This window comes from Hypomesus nipponensis, chromosome 4 (assembly GCF_054491055.1).
Source record: "Hypomesus nipponensis isolate SF chromosome 4, ASM5449105v1, whole genome shotgun sequence".
In the NCBI taxonomy this organism is placed as follows: Eukaryota; Metazoa; Chordata; class Actinopteri; order Osmeriformes; family Osmeridae; genus Hypomesus; species Hypomesus nipponensis.
This window is the reverse complement of record NC_140364.1, coordinates 14,784,853-14,805,785: the sequence shown is the minus strand read 5'-3', so window position 1 is coordinate 14,805,785 and position 20,933 is coordinate 14,784,853. Positions and strand designations below refer to the sequence as shown.

The following is a 20,933-nucleotide window of genomic DNA, read 5'->3' as shown; positions in this document are numbered from 1 at the left end:
CTAAACTAGGAACAACATAACTGCAAACATATAACATAATAATCAACTACCAGTTGGGATAACAAGAGGTTTCTGAATAACCTAAAACCTTTGTAGAGATGTCGCTGGTGACATACCTAATTTAGCAGACTCAAGATTAACCCACTTTTCTTTCAGTCAATTAAGGAAGGAAATTACATTTAACTGTCCAAAACTATAAATAGCATGAAACAGAAATAACTCAACAGTCTTCAACAACAATATTTATCTTTCTGAACTTTTCTCAAATTCACATTCTGAATCAGCTAATGTGTCTTACTGCAGTCAATCAACAGGCCACTTACGGCCAAAGAGCTTTCAACATCTCCTCCAGGTTTATTAGGCTGTCGTCATCGGCACAATCTCAAAAGAATAATAACTTTAACACGAATGGGGCTCCAATTAACTTTAATTGTCCCATTTTGAGATGCCTGGCCTTGGAGGTGTATAGACAGCAAAAGTGTCAAATCCCAACTGTAATTGGGGTCCTTTTTGTGTTCACTGAGAGATAACATTTTGTGTTCACTGAGAGATAACAGAGTCTAGGAGAACTAATGAGTGGAGTGGCTGTCATAAACTGACCTTGCGCTTATTAATCCTCCTGCCTTTGTAGAAAAACAGACTGTCCTCGAAGGGCAATGGCTAAAGATAATGTCACAAGTTGACATTACAACTCCCACAAGTTGACATTATAACTCCCACGTCAAATGCCATCTTACATATCGAGTGTTGGCAAATACTCTTTTGATGAACTTGAGGGAACAAAAAGAGCTTTAAATGACCAAACAGTGGTGCGTCAGGGGGTTGCTAAGAACACCTTTTGGAAATATACTTGTGCTATTCCTTATCAAATTATTATCGCAAACAAAGAACACTGATAGAGTCTGCAAAAGAGGCAGGCAGAAAGACTCAATTTAATAAATAACAAAAAGTCCACTTTGTCAGATCCTAGCAGGTAGGGCAGACGGTATAGTGTGGCCATCGCGGGTGAGTGATCTCACGAATAGATATCTACTAAGTGGTGTGTACTTGATTTACAGGTCAGGCGAAACCTCCTCCTGGGTGGAGATTACAGTGGCTATAGTCCCTTCAGCATGGGTGATTTACCAGGATTTCCTGACACAGTGAGCAGGCACATGAAATACCTAGTCTCCCAGCCCATCCGTTGTCACCATAAAACTAGTGTTTCTGCTTTTTTTGCTGCCTACCTTGATGAATATGCAGGTTCTAGCGATCGAGTCTATAGGCATGGTACATGCCTGCAGAAAAGCCAGCCGAGCGCACTCAGATTCAGAGGAACTACACACACTCATGCACCAACACACACACACACACACACCAATGTACACACGCCTGTACACACACACACACGTTCAAACAAATTGAATTTGCCTGTCTTTGTAAAAAAGAAGAAGAGTGGATCGTGCAAACCTCTGCCAGATCTAGCACACATCACGAGACCTGACCTTGCTATTATAAAATATAACATTCCTTCATCAGACTGGAACAGCAACCACTTTTCTAAAATGAGTTTTGTTTTGTGTTTCATTCATGAACCAAACATTCAGAGCAGAAAGCTTTCGCCTTGGAGGCATTAGACAAATTAAAGCTATTTTGGCACGTGGCAGATGCGGCAAATACGGCAGATAACTACAAAACAAAACTAACAAACTGGGAGATTGTCTTGGTTCATGTCCTTGTCGACAGGGACAAGAAGATCAGGTGTGATGCTAATCGGATCCGTCTGTTCCCTGGGAATGCAGGTTCAGGCAGAAGGTCGTTCTGTCTCTCTGCTTACAGTGACGACCTGACGTTGCTGCAGAACCCAGGAGCTCACCTCCAGAGTAACTGACCGAATGGGCTGTATTACACCAGGGTCACAGTGGTGTTGCCTTTTATTTCTTATATCTACTCCAGTTTCAATACCACACGCTATTTCAGTTGTGTTTTCAGGATGTGGTCGGCAGGCTAGTTTTAGTTCAGGTTTTCTTCATTTATTCTTGACTCATTTATTCAGTAAATGTCATAGTCATGTATTATAAATGTATTTATTTAGTAAAAAAAAAAAAGAGTTGTTTGTTGTTTGTTATTTTAGGCAGAATGTGTTTCTGTACAATTTGTTTTAAGTCCTGTTTTAGTGTATACATACAGTACATTGTACAACGGTGTACACCAATTAGTTGCAGCTGTGCTGTCTTTAAGCCAGACAGCTTCCTGTTTGCAACAGTTTTTGAGAGAGTTTTGTCATGCCAAGGTATTATGACACACGTAGATTCTTGTTTTGGTTATTCTGGAAATTTCCAGAAATGGACAGGGAGCATTTGGGGGGGGGGGGGGGGGGGGGTGGGAGGGGTCAGTGAAGCAGAATACAAACTGCTGTTTTGATAGTTTACACAGACACTTTCTGTGACATAGTTCTCTCTTGTGATTGATGGAGCATTAGTCTGTTTAGAAGTTCAGTTCTGGATTTCTGATGTAAAAGTTGATCTGGTTTTAAGGATATGGGATGCATTCCTGCAACTGGCTGACACTGAAGCATTACACTGTATACGTTTGAAACATTTTACTAATTTAACAGATGCTTTCATCCAAAGTGGCATTCAAATAGTGTGTGTAGAAAATTCAGAATAAGCCACATCGCAAAGTGATGAAGTGTGTTGATGAAAAACAATAAACAATTAAATACTGCCGAGGGCATATGCAGGAATATGGAGCCTTGTCTAACAGCTACACTATAAGTCACATTGATCCTACCTTTCAACCTGTCCACATTTTCCCCAAAACATTTTCTTCAGTAAACCAGCAATGCTCCTTTGAAGCTCACAGTCTTTTGGTTTCCCCCCTCTCTCTCTTTCTCCCCCCCCCCTCTCTCTCTCTCTCTCTCCCCCTCTCTCTCTCTCTCTCTCTCCCCCTCTCTCTCTCTGGCCCATAAACACAGACTTTAGGAGGGAGATTTAAGAGACGCCAGCATTTGACCTCCTCTGCGGTGATACATGCGTTCTGTGGACGGATGTGCCTCTGACAGGTTCTAGCCTTGAGCCGGGGTGCACCTGAACAGACACACAGACACAGGGCTGGGATTGAGGCGGGAGACGTGTCAGTGAGGCCTGGGTTACCATGACGCCCCGAGGGAGACCAGTGAGAACGTTGACAGACAAACCTACTGGTTGACATGGATAGTTGTGGTGCTTGTTCTTCCTGCCATTCTTAGTTGTAATGCTTCTTATTCTCAGTTGTCAGTGAATTGTTCCAACTGATTAGCTACATTTTTCTAATTCTTACCTTTGTTATGCATATTGTTGTATATAGGTTAGGACCAATAGTATTTTGAGGGGTTTCAATTATTGTTATAGGGGTTGATATGGTGCTAGTGATTGTCAAGAGGAGCAGTACAAATGAATCCAATGTACCTGCACTCGTTACAAATTAATAAAACAAAAAATGTGCTATGTGTTGCGCTAGGGATGAGTGAGTTCGAGCTCTCACTAATGGCAACCTGCTGTATCCACGACGACGATGACTTCCAACTGAGCCGAAAGGAGGGAAATACATGAAATATATAAAAACCAATTTAATTCATCTGAAATAACCAAGTCGGTTTCACACTACTGGGAACAGCTGTCATAGTCTCTCTTCCAAAGTAAAATGCAGTTGACCTGGGTCTGACCTACAGAGTATGCTTTTAACAAACTATTGACTCTAGCCTTAAGACCACCCTCCCCCCTTCTTTATCTTTCTCTCTCTCCCCCTCTCTCTCTCCCCCCCCCCCCTCTCTCTCTTTATTGATCTCTGTTTTCTCTGCCTCAACAGACCATCCAGGATTCTTGGGTTTTCTTAAATGTCTTGTGGAGTAAGTTGGCTCTCCATGTGCGATTTGACATCTCTGCCCTGTAATTTGTTTATGGTGGTATCATTCAAAATAGGTTAAGATCTTATCAGATTTAATCGTTGTCTTCACCTCTGTAAATGAGTTCGTGACAACCAATTTATATGTAGGCCTATTTGTATTGAAAGATGCATGCTTAAACGCAAGTCTGTCCCCAAATTTTTTTAAATGAAATATCTATACACACTACACTAACTTACGAAATGACAACTATTTATACCTTGTTTACTGCTCATCTAGGCCTATATGTTCGACGTAGGCCTTTATATATATTTGTATAGTTTAATATGGTTTTATAAAGTCTCAACTCAGCCCAGTCAGTTGCAAATTGATAAAAAAATATGTGTGACTGTAACGCTCTCAGTATTGCAGCATGTTCTTGATTGTGATGATGTGGAATACTGCCGGATTTCTAATATCCGGGGGTTGGTCCGGGAGGTTGGGAGGGAGTGTCTGATTCGCAACAGGAAAACGTAGCCTACGTGGAGGAGAGTCACGGTGCTTCACAACTGCAGTACTGGAGTCCTCGGTTCATCCGCGAATAATATGAATGTTTCGCGCAAACGGGGACGGTCTAAACACCTGCTAAACATGGATATAGCATATTTTACTCTTTTCGTGTAGGTCAGAAGACGTACTTTGCATTGTTTATCACTTATGTTCTAGCGAAATCGTCCTGTACCGTCCGTCCCGTCGCCAGTATGGAGAAGACTATCTGCGGTCCGCATCCTGGGACAAATAAAACGAACTCCGGTTCCCTGCCCTCGGACAGGGGCAATTCTTCAAAAAAGATCGGACGAACTGGATCTCACAGCCCCGGGTCTGCTTCACTCGGTAGCTCGGCCGTTGGAGGAGGGGGTCGGGGAGTTGTGTTGGGAAACAGCATGAATTTGCAACTAGCGAAAAAACGGCAGTTTGAAGGAGTGCTGTGCAAATACACTAACCTGATTCAAGGTTGGCAGAACAGGTAAGCATATAGGGAGCAATGATTTAATTAATTGACACCGCATCAACAGTACAGTATAGGCTATATGGATAGGCTAAATGTTAAGGATTTTGCTGTCATCCACGTATATCACTGGACACTGGTATCCCAAAGTATTGTCAAAGATGTTAAAGCAATGTGACGTTGTAGGATCTTGGTAGTTGGGTTGCAACCACTGTTAACAACTGTTTGGAGTGGGCCTGTAACGAAATTCTGCGATTATCCGTTTGTCCGTAAATACCTAATTATTGTCATGGAGTCCGACTACTCCAACTAATGTAAGACATCACACCAGTATAAGAACCCTCACATTGTAGTATCTGGCTTGTCGGAGTTGTGAAATCCTAGGGTGGAAGTTTACACAGTGACCCAGATCAAGATGAATCCACAGTTCCCTTAATGGCGTCTGTGGCTGTGAACACACAACAATGTTGTGTCAGGATCGTCATTTTATTTGCTAAATGCCTCTGCTAGTGGTGCCTTGTTATTGCAACGCTGCGTTGTGGAGGTGAGAGAGAAAGAGAAACAGTAGGCTGCTAAAGTGGATGTTGGTGTGAAGGTTGTGTGGCTGGTGGCTAGTGTGTATGGGGAGGAAGAGGAGTAGGCACATTTGACAGCACACACACAGATGTGTGTGTGTGTGTGTGTGTGTGTGAGAGAGACATCTCGCCAACATTTACTGCATATCCAGCTGTTGTTTGTGGATGTCAAATATAGCTTTTTAAATTATGATTTGTTTTTAAAGCTGTGCAGTTCACCATCCAAGCACAAGTAGACATCTGCTGCTTCTGTACTCTGTACTGGCGGTGTTTGTTCCTGGGGTTGATGGTACCTATCCTTATTCAGTTTCAAAGTGCTTAGGGCTGGCAGGCTTGGCTTTCACCAAGAAACTACTTTTTGGTTCAACAAACCGGGCCGCCGTCATGATTGACAGCCTGAGTTAACCGTGTAGCAAGGCAGAACCAGACAGGTACAGCAACCGGTGAGGAAAAACACGATCTTAACATGTCAGGATTACAACATACGTGTCCCCTTTTTTATATATATATATATATATTTTTTTTTATGAAGGAAAATAACGCAGCTCTTTCGACGAAATCAAAGGAGTCTGTAATCGAGTGAGCAGGAGAAATGAGAGTCAGGGAGATGAAAGGCCTGGGGGGTCATTTGACTAATGTTACTGTTAGGCCACTTTGCTTTCCACAGAGAGTGGCCCCCGGCTCTTGAAAGTCACTCTCTTCATCAACAGCACTTCCAGCTCCCTCTTGACATTGTGTGATGAGATACAATAAGCAACTTAAAGCTTCTGTGTGTTGCTATGTTTAGGCTTGAAAGGAAAGATGAAGATTCTGTTTCACACAGGGAAGGGGGGGGGGGGGGGGGGGGGGCTTCCAATAATGTACCAGTGTAGTAGCTATTTTGCTGGTATTTTGTTAGGTATTTCTGCAATTTCTGGTATTTTGTGAGGAATAACATTTCCTCAGTGTCAAGACAATTGTTGCCTAGTGCCCAGGAATAGAATGCTTTCACTGAGGGGGAAAAAAAAGTAACCTAGCAGGAATGTCATTGTACTGGATGGATACTGATGACTGGAACATTTCACACGAAGATCTTTCTCTCCGTTCTTGTTTTTTTGCCTCGTAACAACAGCTTGGTACCTTCTGCTGTGTAGAAAGTGTTTCAAAATAGCCAGGACACTGAGTGGGAAACGGTGCTCGAGTAATTACAAGACCTGTCCATCACATCATGTGTGGTGAAGGAACATGCGTCCTGTCTGTATGTGGCTGCACTCATGAACAGGGTTTAATTCTGCAAACGATGGGGATTGTTTCATTGTGAACGGGTTTTGGCATGTGTACGCTTACAATGGCATGTGGTTTTTGAGGACATAGCACTCACACACACACACACACACACACACGGTGTGAATGCTACTCTAATTTTCACATCAGATTTCCTTCAGGATCCATGGGAGGGTGACTTACAATTACTGTACACACACACACACACACACACACATGTAAACTACCCCATGCTGCAGCCCACTGTTCTCATTATGGGCCAGATTAATGTGTGTACTGTGTCACACAGGGCATCTGCTCTGCGCCAACACCGAATGCTTTTCAGTGCAAAGACTGAAAACACCAACAGGAGATGCAGCCTGTTGTTCCTCAACAGATGTTCCTCAGAACACCACGACTCTTCATCATATACAGCCGTGTCAATGTTGCAGGGCCAGACTCATTTTTGCCTGGCTTTGATACAGTTCAGCCACTGTGATCCGATCAACGTGTGGTTTGATGTGAAGACAGTCTCTGCGGGATTCATTCATATAGCGCTTTCATCTTAAGCAGCGTACAAATGTACAATAGTTCATTATTTTTTTTTATTTTTCTCTGTCACTCCTCCTCAAACGTTGCTTGTTTGAACTGGAAGTTCTGAACATGCTTCGTGGTTAAGGTCTGGTTTCCAAGGTGACCACAGAAACAGCACTGACGTGTTTACGAAGATAATAATTGGACAATATTTCCAGATGCTCTCTCTAATCCTGTTTTCAGCTCTTGTTTTCTTCACTATCTTAATGATCATTAAGAGACTTACTATTGAATGAAGACAAATATCTTTTTGTTGAAATGCCGTTTCTTAGACTGTAAAAAAAGCATTCACACTAGAGTGTGTGTTATCTGTAAGATTATACGTCCTCACAGGCAGCCGCAGCAGACCGATCCTGTCGTCACTGTGTGCTTCTCTCTGAGCCACAGAGCGTACCCAGTGTCGCTCCAAGAACGGATCGCAACGATCTTGGTTGTAGCTTCTATTTAAGTCTCTCCCCATGCAGAGAGAAGTGGGAGAGAGGGAGCAAGGGATGAATCATTTCTCTGCAGATGTGCCTTCTGGAGAGGAGGGGTGGGAGAGGGGGAGAGAAGGAGAGGAAAGGGAGAGCAGGGGTGAGGAAGAGATCTATAGCAGGGGGAGAGGAGGGGGAGAGGGAGATGCAGGGAAGAGGAGAGCAGGGGGAGAGAAGGAGAGGAAAGGGAGAGGAGGGGTGGGAGAGGGAGAGGGAGAAAAGGAGAGGAAAGGGAGAGCAGGGGTGAGGAAGAGATCTATAGCAGGGGGAGAGGAGGGGGAGAGGAGGGGTGGGAGAGGGAGAGAAGGGGAGGAAAGGGAGAGCAGGGGTGAGGAAGAGATCTATAGCAGGGGGAGAGGAGGGGGGAGAGGGAGATGCGGGGAAGAGGAGAGCAGGGGGAGAGAAGGAGAGGAAAGGGAGAGGAGGGGGGAGAGGCAGATGGAGAGGTGGGGAAGAGGAGAGGGAAAGGCTGGTTTTCCTGCGCAGGGCTCCATTGATCAAAGCTGTGTGAGTGTCTTGGTGCTAAGCTAGTCTGTTCTGGCCCACGTGTGACCTGCCTGCCCTGGAGAAGCAGCCTGGAAATCATGGCCCCTTAGTAACGTTGTCGTCCAATCAAGACCCATCTGCGCTCACTCAGAAAGCTTTATTCAAGGACTCTGAAACAGGGGCGTCAGGATTCAAGTTACTCCTCAGAGCTGGGAATTTCATACAGTTATGGATGGAAAACGTCCCACAGAGAGACCTGAATAGGTCATAGTTATTTTTTTAAGATATGTGTTTTGGGCCATTTCTACCTTTATAATTTTCCACCCAGTGAAGATGTTTGAAGCAGCCTTGAGTGGCTCGACACATTGACTCCGTTTCAGCCTCATAGCATAGCAACAAGGCTTATGTAACTAGCAAGTTACCTATAATTTAAGCTTTTAGTGGTTATTATTATTTTGTGGTGATTATTAAAGTAATACAAGATCTGTTTTTTACACAATCAAGTGAGTAAGTGTGTGTGTTTTTGCTATTGTCCGGAGATCGAACCACCAGAGAGTTTCCGTCTCAGTCCCATCCATCACCTTTAGGAGCCGCGTCGTGTTTCACTTCAGATACAGGGCTACCCGGCCCAGAGGTCAACGCTAAATCCTCAGCTCTGCTGACTGGGCCGGAGAGGAACTGACGCAGGCACAAAGTTCGCTGTCCCGCAAATTTATCTCGGCAAGTCGGCCTGTGTCTGTGTGTGTGTGTGTAGGAGTAGGAGGAGACTTAGTTGAGGTTTTGGGATCACTTACCAAAAAGGTTGAAGATTGAGGATTATTTCACAGAAAAGTCATAAAATCAAGTTTTGTGAGGAAGAGAGAATTTGAACGTTCGTACATTGTGGTCACAATGTAGCGAAGTTTTAATGACGAGCTTCTGTCTGCAAAAGCTGTGTCCATCGCCTTAGCCTGTTAGCATGCGCTGTAGTTAATTTAAAGTATGTTTATATTTGATGTACAATGTAATGGTTAGGAAGCTAGCGAAGGGGGGAACTCGTTAAGCCCACGAGACGCTGCTGCAATACTGCAGAGAAAGCCGTAACCACTTGGTTACATTTTCCAGACTTATTACGTGTGGGGAACTACAGCATACTCTGCAGGAAATTTGCAGCCAAATTAACTACATTACTGCATAGCGCTAGCCAAACATTACATTGAATTAATGTAGTACAAACAGTGCATAAAGTACAGAACTGAAGGTTCATATATGCACAGTTCTTATGTATTTCGGCGGTCGCATATAGTCAAGGATCGACTGCGAAGCCTAGCCTGTTAATGTAGGATTGTGTTGTTTGTGCCGTGGGTGGGTGGTATTGACCGTTGAGCACTTGCTCGGCTTGTTCCAGAGTCTGGTCAATACCGCCGCTCCTCTAATCGTGCATGGAAAGACGCCATTGATCACCAGGGAGAGAACCTCTGGTTAACAACAACTTGCCCTAGGCTAACATGGCTGTACATGGGGTCAACCAACAGTGTTGACACGCCAGGATAGTCTAGTAGTGTTAGGCCTACTTGTCCATATGCCACAGATAGTTTGGTTGGCCCTAGGATACTGATGCGAATGCCAAAGTTTTCTCCTCAACATAGTTCCTTCTGTGTGTGTGTGTGTGTTTTATTTTTAGCAGCCTTGCCGGCGGAGAAAGTTTCAATGAAGTGTACCGGTGAGATATTCATTAATCAGATACTGAGAGCTTCGCTTAAGATGCTCAGCCTATTGGTTTCTGTGGTAATTTGGGGTTTGGCTGGTGGGTAGGTGTTGATGACAATGCCTTGGCAAACGTCAGGGACGGTTTAGATGAGGAGTTTATATGCGATTACACCCACTGGCTGTCATAGCACGAGAATGAACAACAATAAATGCACAAGGAATATCTCGGATCGCTCGATATCGCACTATTTATTTTCATGATGTATCCCATTCTGTCGCGTGCTCTCTCTCTCTCTCTCTCTGTCGGAGACTTATACAATAAGCATCTTCACCTCTTTCACTTTCCCTGACATTGACATACCAGTAATGGGAAAAAGTTCACCTCTTTATTAGAACTCGGACTTGCAGTAACGTACAAACAGTGCAACTCAAAATGTTTAGAACAATAATCTAATACATATATATTTGTACTCTTCTGTTCCATAATCCCCTCACTCTGTCTTCTCCCTCTCTCCTCCCTCCCTCCCATCCTCTGTATTCCTTTCCTTCTCACTATACCCTGTTCTCCCTCTTCCTCCCATCCCCTCTCTACTTCCTCGCCTGTTCCCCCTCCCCTCCATCCTCTCTATTCCTGTCCTCCACACCTCTCCCTCCTCACTTTTCCTGTTTTCCCTCCCCCTCTCTCTTCCCCTCCCTCCCCTGCAGGTACTTTGTTTTGGACCCAGAGCTGGGCCAGCTCCAGTACTTCGTCAACGAGCAGGGGAGGAGCCAGAAGCCAAGAGGGTCTTTGCCAATGATTGGTGCGTCTGTAACCCCGAGCGACGAGGCACCACACATGTTCATCGTCAACTCGGTCAACGGAGAGCTGTACAAACTTCGAGGTAAGACCTTTGGTCTGGCCTGGAGGGGAATGTGAATGGGAGGAGGCTGGGAGGTGGATGAGTAGTCGTGTGTGGTTGCATGGAAACACAACGCTCATAAACAACACTAAAGCATCTTACGTGTTCAGGCCACACCGACACACACTTTCATATGGACCAGGACAGGGTGAAAGCTATCCTATGCTAAATGCTATTCCCTTCACTAACCCCCTACCCTACCCCCAACCCCTGTCAAAAGAGATCCCCTGTCAAGAACCAACACACCTCAACCTCACCCATTAAACCCCCTCCCCAAGAACCCCAAGCCCCATCCCCCCACCCACCTCTTGTCAGTAGAGATCTTCTCTGGTCACGGCCACTGCCTGTGAGCTGTTGTGAGCTCCGTATCCTGGTGACTGTCCTACTGGTTCCTCTGCCATGTCAGAGCACCATTCATCCCCGAGAGAGACACTCTCTTCAAACTCCAGCCCCTGGAATGTCCCCTTCCCAGAGGGAGGTATCGGAATAACTTGCCCTATATTCCTAAGAATGGCGCAGTGATCCCTGTGGTGGAGTCTAAAGGAATATTCCCACAGTGAAACAAGGCTGTACAGTAGTGAGTCAGTGAGGGAGGAAGAATACATAAAATACACATAATACACTTGTTTCGTTGGAATATATAGTTTCTTTATAGGCTCAATTTCATTAAATATCAGGAACTTAAGTTGGAGACGGTCTTTCTCTAAATAGGTGGAAAGTCTGCATTGCTGGTTGTTTATTAAAAGGCAGTTCATAAAGATTAGTCTGTGAGACATAGAACTCGGCATGGATTCCATGGAAACATTGTTTGGGACTCTCTCTCTGTTCAAGGTTCAAGGTTCAACCAGGAGATGTTTACTTTTCGACAGCCTTGAGTGAGTTGGAAACCACCAACCTCACCCCCCCGAACATACCTCAGTTAAAATCACCTGATGCAATTATTTTTGTCTGACTGGTGTTGATGTTTTTGACGGGGATAAACTTCAGCATGGAGTCCTGGAGACAAATTTCCCTTTGTGGACAAGAAAGTTGTATCGTAGCTCTTACACCCCCCCCCCCACCCGGATTTAACACCAGCCCGGGCCGTGAATGTAACCTTTGTTCCCGGGCTGATATCCTGTGATAACCCCTCTCATGGAGGTTTCCACACCCTCCCCCCAGCTATTGGAAACGGGTAGGACTAGCTACTCTCTCTAATTCTCTCTCTGGAGGGCCTCAATTGATCTCAACTTCTAATAACTTCTCTGTGAATTCAAGAATGTGTATTTGAGCCGTGGGGAGTTCTCAGATCTGATAGAAGCTGTAAACCAGGATCAGGACTTTGCCGGTATTGAAACCTGGCAGCAGAGGGTCATTATATGGAGGGGAATATAACACGGAGAACAATTCATGTTCAGAGCACAGCCTTGAGGAATGTGTGTGTGTGTGTGTTTTAAATGCCTTGGAGTACTTAAGGATAAAGAAAAGCAGCAGGTTTTAATCATGTTTCAGTGATCAGATGGCAAATAAAACGCTTGACCACATGACGTCCAGTTCGAGACATTTACAAGGTTACAGGCCTTTTCAACGTGTACAAATGGACGATTGGAAGGCCACCTAATAGCATATTACAAGCATTTGAGAATCTTAATGGTACGGATATTTGACGGTGCACATAAAAACATTAATTATATCACTTTTTTCGAAAATGTATTAGGATTTATTTATTTTTTAAGCACACATCGAACACAGTGTGAGGCGTATTATGAAAATGATGTATTGTATGATCTGAAAGAAGGGTTACTTATTGAAAAAAACTGAACCCAGCCACATTAGCCCCCGTTCACCTTAATCAGATTCCCCAGCAGATGACTGTTTCGGACTATCATCATGACTAACAACATCCACTTGATCACTGCAATTAGCATCAGTGTAATTACATAGGCATGGTGCTGCAACGCTTGACTGGGAATGAGGCGATATTAGCTCCGTGACTAGGCTATGGGCCTGGTTTTTCTCGTTGAATCAGAGCCGGTCATTGGTGGAGAAGTAAGATAAACAGACGCCTAGGGCGCCATGAAGAGGGGAGCGCCAGTTTCCCAAGCCTGAAATTGCGTGTTTAACCAAACGAACGCTGCGATCACTGCCAATATGCAGCCCCCCCTCTAATGTACTTCACCCCTCTAATGTAGGGGTGAAGCTTGCCCAGGGCACCATGTGCTGGAAACGGCACTGCGTTGAATCACCTCAGAGCAAAGCACATATTGTCATTCAGATGTGTTGACGACAACACGGCTGTTGCTATTTGTTGTGAATGAGACAGAGCCGGGCAGGATATGATCCATAGCGACCTTACTACGCTGTAGGAGCGCAGGTGTTGAGTTCATTCGACAGGTGAAACGGAGACGACAAAAGGAAAACATCGGAACCTGGCGCCTCTTCCCACTTAAGTACGTTTCAGACCGGAGCATGCGGACAATCCGGTGAACTAATGACTAGCTAGCGAGTGTGGTTCGCATCAGCGGTGTTTTCAGCACACAAACAGGTGCGAATTAGCATAGCCGCACAGCGCTGCCAAATTCACCTCTGTTCCTTCTAGTCAGCTGAATATGTTTAATCACGGAGAAGCTTGTATAAAGCGCAAGGGGGAGAGCAGCTGATCTGAATGCACACTCATCATTAGGAAATTGACATGTTTCTGAAGAGAGAGATGATTGTGTGTGAGATTTTTGTAAAGGTCTAAGAGAGAGGAGGCAGGGGTCATGCTAGCTTGTTAGGTGTTCACTGTGAATGCCATCCTTCAGTCTAAGAGGGAGAGAGAGAACGAGAGAGAAAGAGAGAGAAGAGAAAGGCTTGTCTCAATAAAGATGTTCAGATACTAAGAGTGATTGACACAAGCCAAATTAATTCCTTCCAGCCTTCCAGGAAACAACCACTCATTTCCTTAAAATCCACTTCAGTAGATTTAAACATTAATCTATTGTCTCGGCTAATCACTTCCAGAAACTCCAGACAATCGCGGTACATGCGGACAATACTTCAGCTAATGAAGTATTTCGTTTGCTATCTCATGAATTGTTACCATGGAGATGCAATTATTTTATCGCAGTCGGGCCTCTGGGAAGCTAGTCTTCTGAGACTTAAGCTTCTGAATTGTCTACTACGTCGTTGTATCTTGAAGCCTGCATCGTATAACAGTGGCTGTCACAATTGTTTCGGGATTGATGGGGACGTCAAACGAACTACATCTAATAGCCTCCATGACCAGACAGGTCAACATGATTGGTGACCAGAGTCTTCGACCAATAGAGTAGCTGTAGTAGCACTTTTAGTAGTAGCCTAATTGACATCAAGTTGTATTTGACAAAGCTCTCATTCAGACGATAAGTAACATAATAAAAATACATGTCTTGAAGTAGGCAGTCAGAAAATAACTGTCTTACAACAGACTGGTGTTGCTGTCAGTGTTCCTACACTGTATATGCATGTTTTGATAGCAGACATTTATTCCTGTGTACATCTGTCAGACAGATGATAAAGCTAGGCTCATTATGTTTACATAGTGTTTTATCTAATGGTTAATGCTACAGTTTTGATCTAAATGTAATTGTTTTTCACAGGTGTCATTAGCGCATAAGGGGCACACATACAGTGAACGTTGCTTAATGACTTGCCTCTAATCCAAGTGTGAAAGAAATGCACTGATGATTCTGAATGTTATGTTTCCGTTTTCGAAGATGACGTTTGGGGGAATTTACCGTTTCATTTTATTTTTCCAGCGGCCGACGCCAAAGAGCAGCAGTTCTGGATGAACCAGCTTCAAGCCTGTGCCAGACGCCACTCAGACAGTAGTGCCAAGGTGTGTATGGTTACACACGCACACACACACACACACACGTGCGCACACACACACAGTCACACACACACACACACACACACAGTCACACACACGCACACACACACACACACACACGCACGCACACACACGTGCGCACACACACACAGTCACACACACACACACACACACACACACAGTCACACACACGCATACACACACACACAGTCTCACACACACACACACAGTCACACACACACACACACACACACAGTCACACACACGCATACACACACACACAGTCTCACACACACACACACACACACACGGTCACGACTACAGATGTAGCCACAGGCAAGCTCCTACACCATGTTTTCACGGATGAGCAGATAAGCAGTGAGAGAAAATGCTCTCTCCAGATTCATAGTCTACTTCTTTTAGCTTCCACGCACGACCTGCTATTTACAGTACAGTGGTGATTTCTCACTTCTGAAGGCACTGCCCAGGTAAATACTTTACATTCACGTACAGAAAGTATCCTAATACATCTAGTTATTCATTGTGGTGCTGCTGGAATAGACATCTAGGAGTGTTTTGAATATTCCAGTGATAATGTTCTCACGTTGCTTATAGGTTGCTAGCTAGGGTTGCCACCTTCAAAACAGAAAAATAAGGGATGCTTACCTCAGCCGGCGGAGGGGTGGTGATTGATACATGGACATTATTAAAAGAAATCTGAAGCTCCCGATACTCTCCGCCAAGAGACCCGCCCTCCTCTTACTCTGATTGGCCATGACCCTGAAACAAACTGATCAAACCAACGATGGCAGCGAGTATTACCCAGTCAGGGATAAAATAGGACGAGCCTTCACAGAATGCGGGTGGGATGATTTGCAAGGGATGCTGCGTTGAAGACAACTCTGAAAATACGGGACAAAACCTGTTCCGTATTGATTTAAAACGGCACGCGCTTTTTAAAATTATCAAATACAGGACGATTCCGTATTTTAAGAACGGGTGGCAACCCTATTGCTAGCTAGCCGCTCTTTTTGAGCTAGGCTTCTCATTTATGAAAGATGCTGAAAGGTGAAAGATTACGTACTGAAACTGAAAAGACCCAAGATTACGTGATGACGTAAATCTAAAACAAATTGCGCAAAATTGGAAACACTGTGCTGAGACAACAGGTGTGTTCAACTTGCAGCAGTGCCGGCGGCGTCGACAGCCGGCTGCCTTGAAGCTGAGAATGCCATTGGCTGCTTCTAGTCAGCCGGGCTGCAGGTGGCTGCAGGCGACGCCGGTGCTGCATGAAGTCAAAGAGTACTGAAGCACAAGAGGCGACACTCTGATGCTATTTTGGTAACAGTCACTAGGGGACGCTTCGGTAGCGCCGCCATTGTGGGGTGAAAATTCCAACTGGAGTTACAGCACAGATAGTTAGCTATAAACTAGCTAGTTAACATCAATATTTAGTGGCAAAATCCATTGTTATTTCTACAAATTATTTTAGATGTGGTATAAGTTTAGCTAGCTTGCAAATACTGAGGATAGCCTACGGAAGTTGAGTTAGCCAATGTCGATGCTAACTAACGTTTAGCTCTACATTTAACTGGGTCTTGCAATGTTGCTTGATTTACTGAAATTATTATGAAATGTTATGTACTAGCCATTTGCCTACTTTAGCAAGTCACAGTATCCCCTAATAGTGTAACTGAGACCTAGGACGTAACCATAGTTTAGACATTGGGGGGGGGGGGGGGGGGGTCCAAATGAATACCCTTCCTCATAGTTTTTTTTGTTAAGTGCATTGCCTACAATTCTATATTTATTCATGAAAATTCGCACATATAGAACATAATTTGGAGGACTACATTGACCATATGAATTCACATCTAAAGGAATATTGTAATTTCTCTGAGACAGTGACTGCCTGCATTGTGACCACCTCATTTTATCAGAAAAACAGCAACTCATGCTTTCATGAGGCTACTCACTTTATTTGCTTAGGCTACACATTTAACTCGGTATCAAGTTACTTACTGTATGAAAAAAAAAATGCTATGCTCGGCTGCTGGTCCAGTTTTCTGCGCTTTTTAAGTAACCTCAAATCCTCCATTACTCTACCTCCTCTCCAACAAGTTAGCTTACATTACTTTCTTTGCGCTCAACTGACAAAACTGACGGAACAAAAAAGTGTTAGGTAACCATGACAACGCAGAACGGCACAAGGTGGATTAAAACAAAATCACACAAGTGTACAATTAGGAGGGGGGATTCACACACAAATGTTTTTCTTTACAAACGGAAATACATTGAAAATAAATAAGACATAACAAGAGACCGATCCTTTTACAGGGTTCATAAAAGGAGAAAATGTATTTTAGGCTACATATTTTCTGCTTCATATTGGGGGGGCAGATTGGTATTTTCTCAATATTGGGGGTGGCACGAACCCTCAACGAATGCGTGGTTACGCCTTTGACTGACACGATACATTAAATAATTCCTCTTTCAAGCAATAAGCCCCCGTTGAAGTATTGAGTATTAAATTAGCTGCACGGTCTGAGATCTTGGGACAAAGCCACTTTTTTGTGTTTTGGTAATGCAGAATTTGGTCAAATAAAATCGGTCAAATAGACGTAATGAGTGGCACATTAAGTGGGGCAAGTACATTACTCTTCCAGACTTACCCTACGAAAAAATCCACTTGTCCCGGACAAGCCTTAATGTCGAGCCCTGTACATGGCTAGACTCTAGATTCAGATCAGAATCCATCCTATCTTGGACACCCCAAATGAGCGAATCTCACAGCCAAATCAGCGCAATAGAAAATGCCCTGTAAAGAATTTCAAACCAAACTTTTTTTGTGGAAAAAAAAAAGTGGAAGACTTGTCTGTGAAATAAACTGTTTAAAGGGATTTGATGAGCACCAGTCTAGTGATTACGTTATACTGTGTTGTCATCATTCAGTTGTTTTTTTTAAACAAAGCAGCTGATATTGCCAAACGGACAGCAAGCTTGAAGACTGACGAGTCGCTTTCACCCCAAAATGGCGGATGCGTAGCGCTGCTACTGGGCGCTGGAGTTGCAATGGAGCGTTCTATTGGCTTTCACTTCTTGTCAATGGGTGTATTCGACTTCATGCAGCGCCGGCGTCGCCTGCAGCCACCTGCAGCCCGGCTGACTTGAAGTAGCCAATGGCGTTCTCAGCTTCAACGCAGCCGGCTGCAGCCGTCTGTCGGCGCCGCCGTCGCTGCATAAAGTCGAACATATCTAATATAGCCTAAGTGACGCACCTAACAACTTAATTTCAACGCGGAAGTTTTATGGAACCAGCGGTAAGTCGTCACCTATAGCAACAGAACCCAAACTAGCTAAAAGCTAACGATAGCTATTTGTCTATAGCTATTATTTTAAAATTAACAAAATATGCGAACACATTGAGCGCATGTCGACATTCACTATATGGTTTCAGTTTTTTCAATTTAAAGCTGGGTTAGGAAAGTTATTTTAGCTTCTGTTTGACACGATTCAAACCAAAATACCACCCCCTCCCTTCAAAGCCACTCCCACAAAACTAGTAATGTGCAGTGAGTGCACGGGCAGAGTGCGTGCGTAGGTAGGTAGACAGGCAGACAAGTATCCCGTCCAATAATTAGTCAGGGTACGGCTTAATGATTGGTTGTGTTTAATACAGTCTTACAAGACACCATTCGAATTTGAGCAACCTGATTTCCGGACCTTGAATTTCTAGATTTGACTATGTCTATGAATATGACCTATGCCGTACAAGCAGAGCAGTCTCATCCATTGTGATTCCTCTGTGGGTCAGCTCAGTACCTCATATCCTGTTCCGAGGTGTATAGAAAGCTGACACAATCTAGTAGGGGAAATCAAGACGATAAGACACCAGATTAACTAGTAGCCTACATCAGTAAAACCCATATTTTTTTTAAGTGTTATTAAACCATACCTCTCTGCCTCTCTCTGTGTCTCTGCCTCTGTCCCTCACTCTCTCCCTCTCTCTGCCCCTCTCTGTCTCTCTGTGACTCTGCCTCTCTCTCTGCCTCTCTCTGCCTCTCTCTGCCTCTGTCCCTCACTCTCTCCCTCTCTCTGTCTCTCTCTCTGTCTCTCTCTCTGCCTCTATGCCTCTGTCCCTCTCTCTGTCTCTCTCCCTCTCTCTCTGCCTCTCTGTGTCTCTGCCTCTCTCTCTGCCTCTCTCTGCCTCTGTCCCTCCCTCTCTCCCTCTCTTTGTCCCCCCTCTCTCTGTCCCCCCTCTCTCTGCCTCTCTCTCTCTGCCTCTCTTTCTCTTTTTTGTGTCTCTGCCTATCTCTCTCTCACTCTGCCTCCCTCTCTTTGTCTCTTTCTCTGTCTCTCTCTCTTTCTTGGCTGTCTGATACAATCAGTGTTAGCTCTGACCTCCCTCCCTCCCTCCCTCCCTCCCTCCCTCCCTCCCTCCCTCCCTCCCTCCCTCCCTCCCTCCCTCCCTCCCTCCCTCCCTCCCTCCCTCCCTCCCTCCCTCCCTCCCTCCCTCCCTCCCTCCCTCCCTCCCTCCCTCCCTCCCTCCCTCCCTCCCTCCCTCCCTCCCTCCCTCCCTCCCTCCCTCCCTCCCTCCCTCCCTCCCTCCCTCCCTCCCTCCCTCCATCCCTCCCTCCATCCATCCATCCATCCATGCAGCACAACAGTTCCTCCCCTGCTGTCTGCCACACTAACTCCCATAAATGTTGCTCCTTAGCGCAGCCTGTTATTGTGACTCGATCTTCCTTCAACTAAGTCCCAGACCTGCTGTCTTGTGCATCGCTTCCTTATCGTGGTGCGGCCTAGGCTTGGATTAGGCTTTCTGTGTAGCTGTGTCTGTTAGTCTTCTGGGTGTTTATTTAGTCTTCCATTTGTTCAGTCTTCCATTTAATTAATGTGTGTGTATATATATATATATTTATATATATATATATATTTATATATATATGTATGTTGTTGCTTATTTCTGTTCCTACAAGAAGCCCATTGACTCTTGCCAGGCCGTTATTGTAAATAAGAACCTGTTCTTAATCGGCACAACAGGCAAAACAAAGGTCAAATAAAAAGAATCCAGTATCTTTTTGTGGTGGTGTAGTGCGTCAGAGGAATGATCGCATGGAAGGAGGCTGTTTCTTCAGCCCTGTTTGAAACCATCGCCCTGCAGGGTAACGTGTCCCTACCGTGTGGGACCACTGGTCCAGTGAAGTACTGAGCTCATTACAGAGCTGGCCCCTTCCTATCCCTGTGGAGGAACTTCCCAGCTGGGAAGGCACTGGCTTGTGAAGGGGACAATGTAGAGAGCTAGCAGGGTGAAGCGTGACAATGTGTTTTTTGGGGGGGTGGTGGAATTGATAGGAAAAAAAATGTGGGTTGCTGTTAAAGTGTGTTTGTTCTGAGTCATGCTTGTTTTGTCCTCAGGGCAGGAAGCTGAAGGGTTCAGACGAGCACCTGAGCGTGGAGAGGACAGGGGGCAGCCAGGAGGGACTGGTGAGTCATATCAAACACACTCACACTCTCTTTCTGGGATTTTCCAAAGCAGATAGTCCTGTACATGCACACAAACACACACACACGCCCACTCCCCTCTTAACTGTCTGTAATGGTTTGGCTTGTCACGTCAGTCTGGTTGGCAAACATCTTTTGCGAACACTGATAACTGATAAAGGCTCTTCAAACAGACTCTAATACATACAGACCCTGTGGCCATTTTCTCTTTCCAAATGTAGCAATTCTCCTCTAGAAAACACCGCTCAGTTGAGTTGGTGGGAGAGTCCAATTATAGTGCCTAACCTTGATCAGTCCAAGCTCCCAGAAGTGGAGGGAGAGATGGAGGAGGAAGAGAGATACAGAAGGAGGGAGGAGGGGAAGTAGAGAAAGAGAGAGGGAGGGAGAGAGGTAGAGAGTGAAGGAGGAATGGAAGAGCGAGCGAGGGAGGGAGGAAGGAAGCGAGAGAGAAAAAGGGTGGGAGAGAGTAAGAGAAATAGAGAGAGGTAAAGGAAAATAGATAGAGAGGATCCGACGGAGGAGGGGGGAGATTTCCTTTTTCATTTTCACTTGTCATAACAACAGGCAGAAGATATGTTCTCATGTCGTGACCAGGAGGGTGTAGGTGGAGGGCGGGGGGGGGGGGCACAGTTGTCATGACAATACACTTGTAGTCTAATTCCTCCTAAGCCTCAGATTCTTGTCTGTAGAGTTGACTATCATGGCTAACCTATCCTGACTTAGCCTCGCCTCAGAGTCAGGCTTCACGCCTCAGAGTCAGGCTTCACTCCTCAGAGTCAGGCTTC

General features: G+C 44.9%; 1 protein-coding gene across 1 annotated transcript in view; it reads left to right on the top strand.

Annotated features, from left to right (window-relative positions):
• The first annotated feature begins 4,371 nt into the window (after positions 1-4,371).
• Positions 4,372-20,933, top strand: part of osbpl10a (oxysterol binding protein-like 10a) — a 49,695-nt gene continuing 33,133 nt past the window's right edge. Inside the window, exons 1-4 of the mRNA XM_084696901.1 lie at positions 4,372-4,871; positions 10,618-10,793; positions 14,570-14,649; positions 20,062-20,130. Of these exons, the coding sequence (XP_084553027.1) occupies positions 4,606-4,871; positions 10,618-10,793; positions 14,570-14,649; positions 20,062-20,130 (591 nt within the window). The 5' untranslated portion in view covers positions 4,372-4,605. The remainder of the gene's footprint in view (positions 4,872-10,617; positions 10,794-14,569; positions 14,650-20,061; positions 20,131-20,933) is intronic.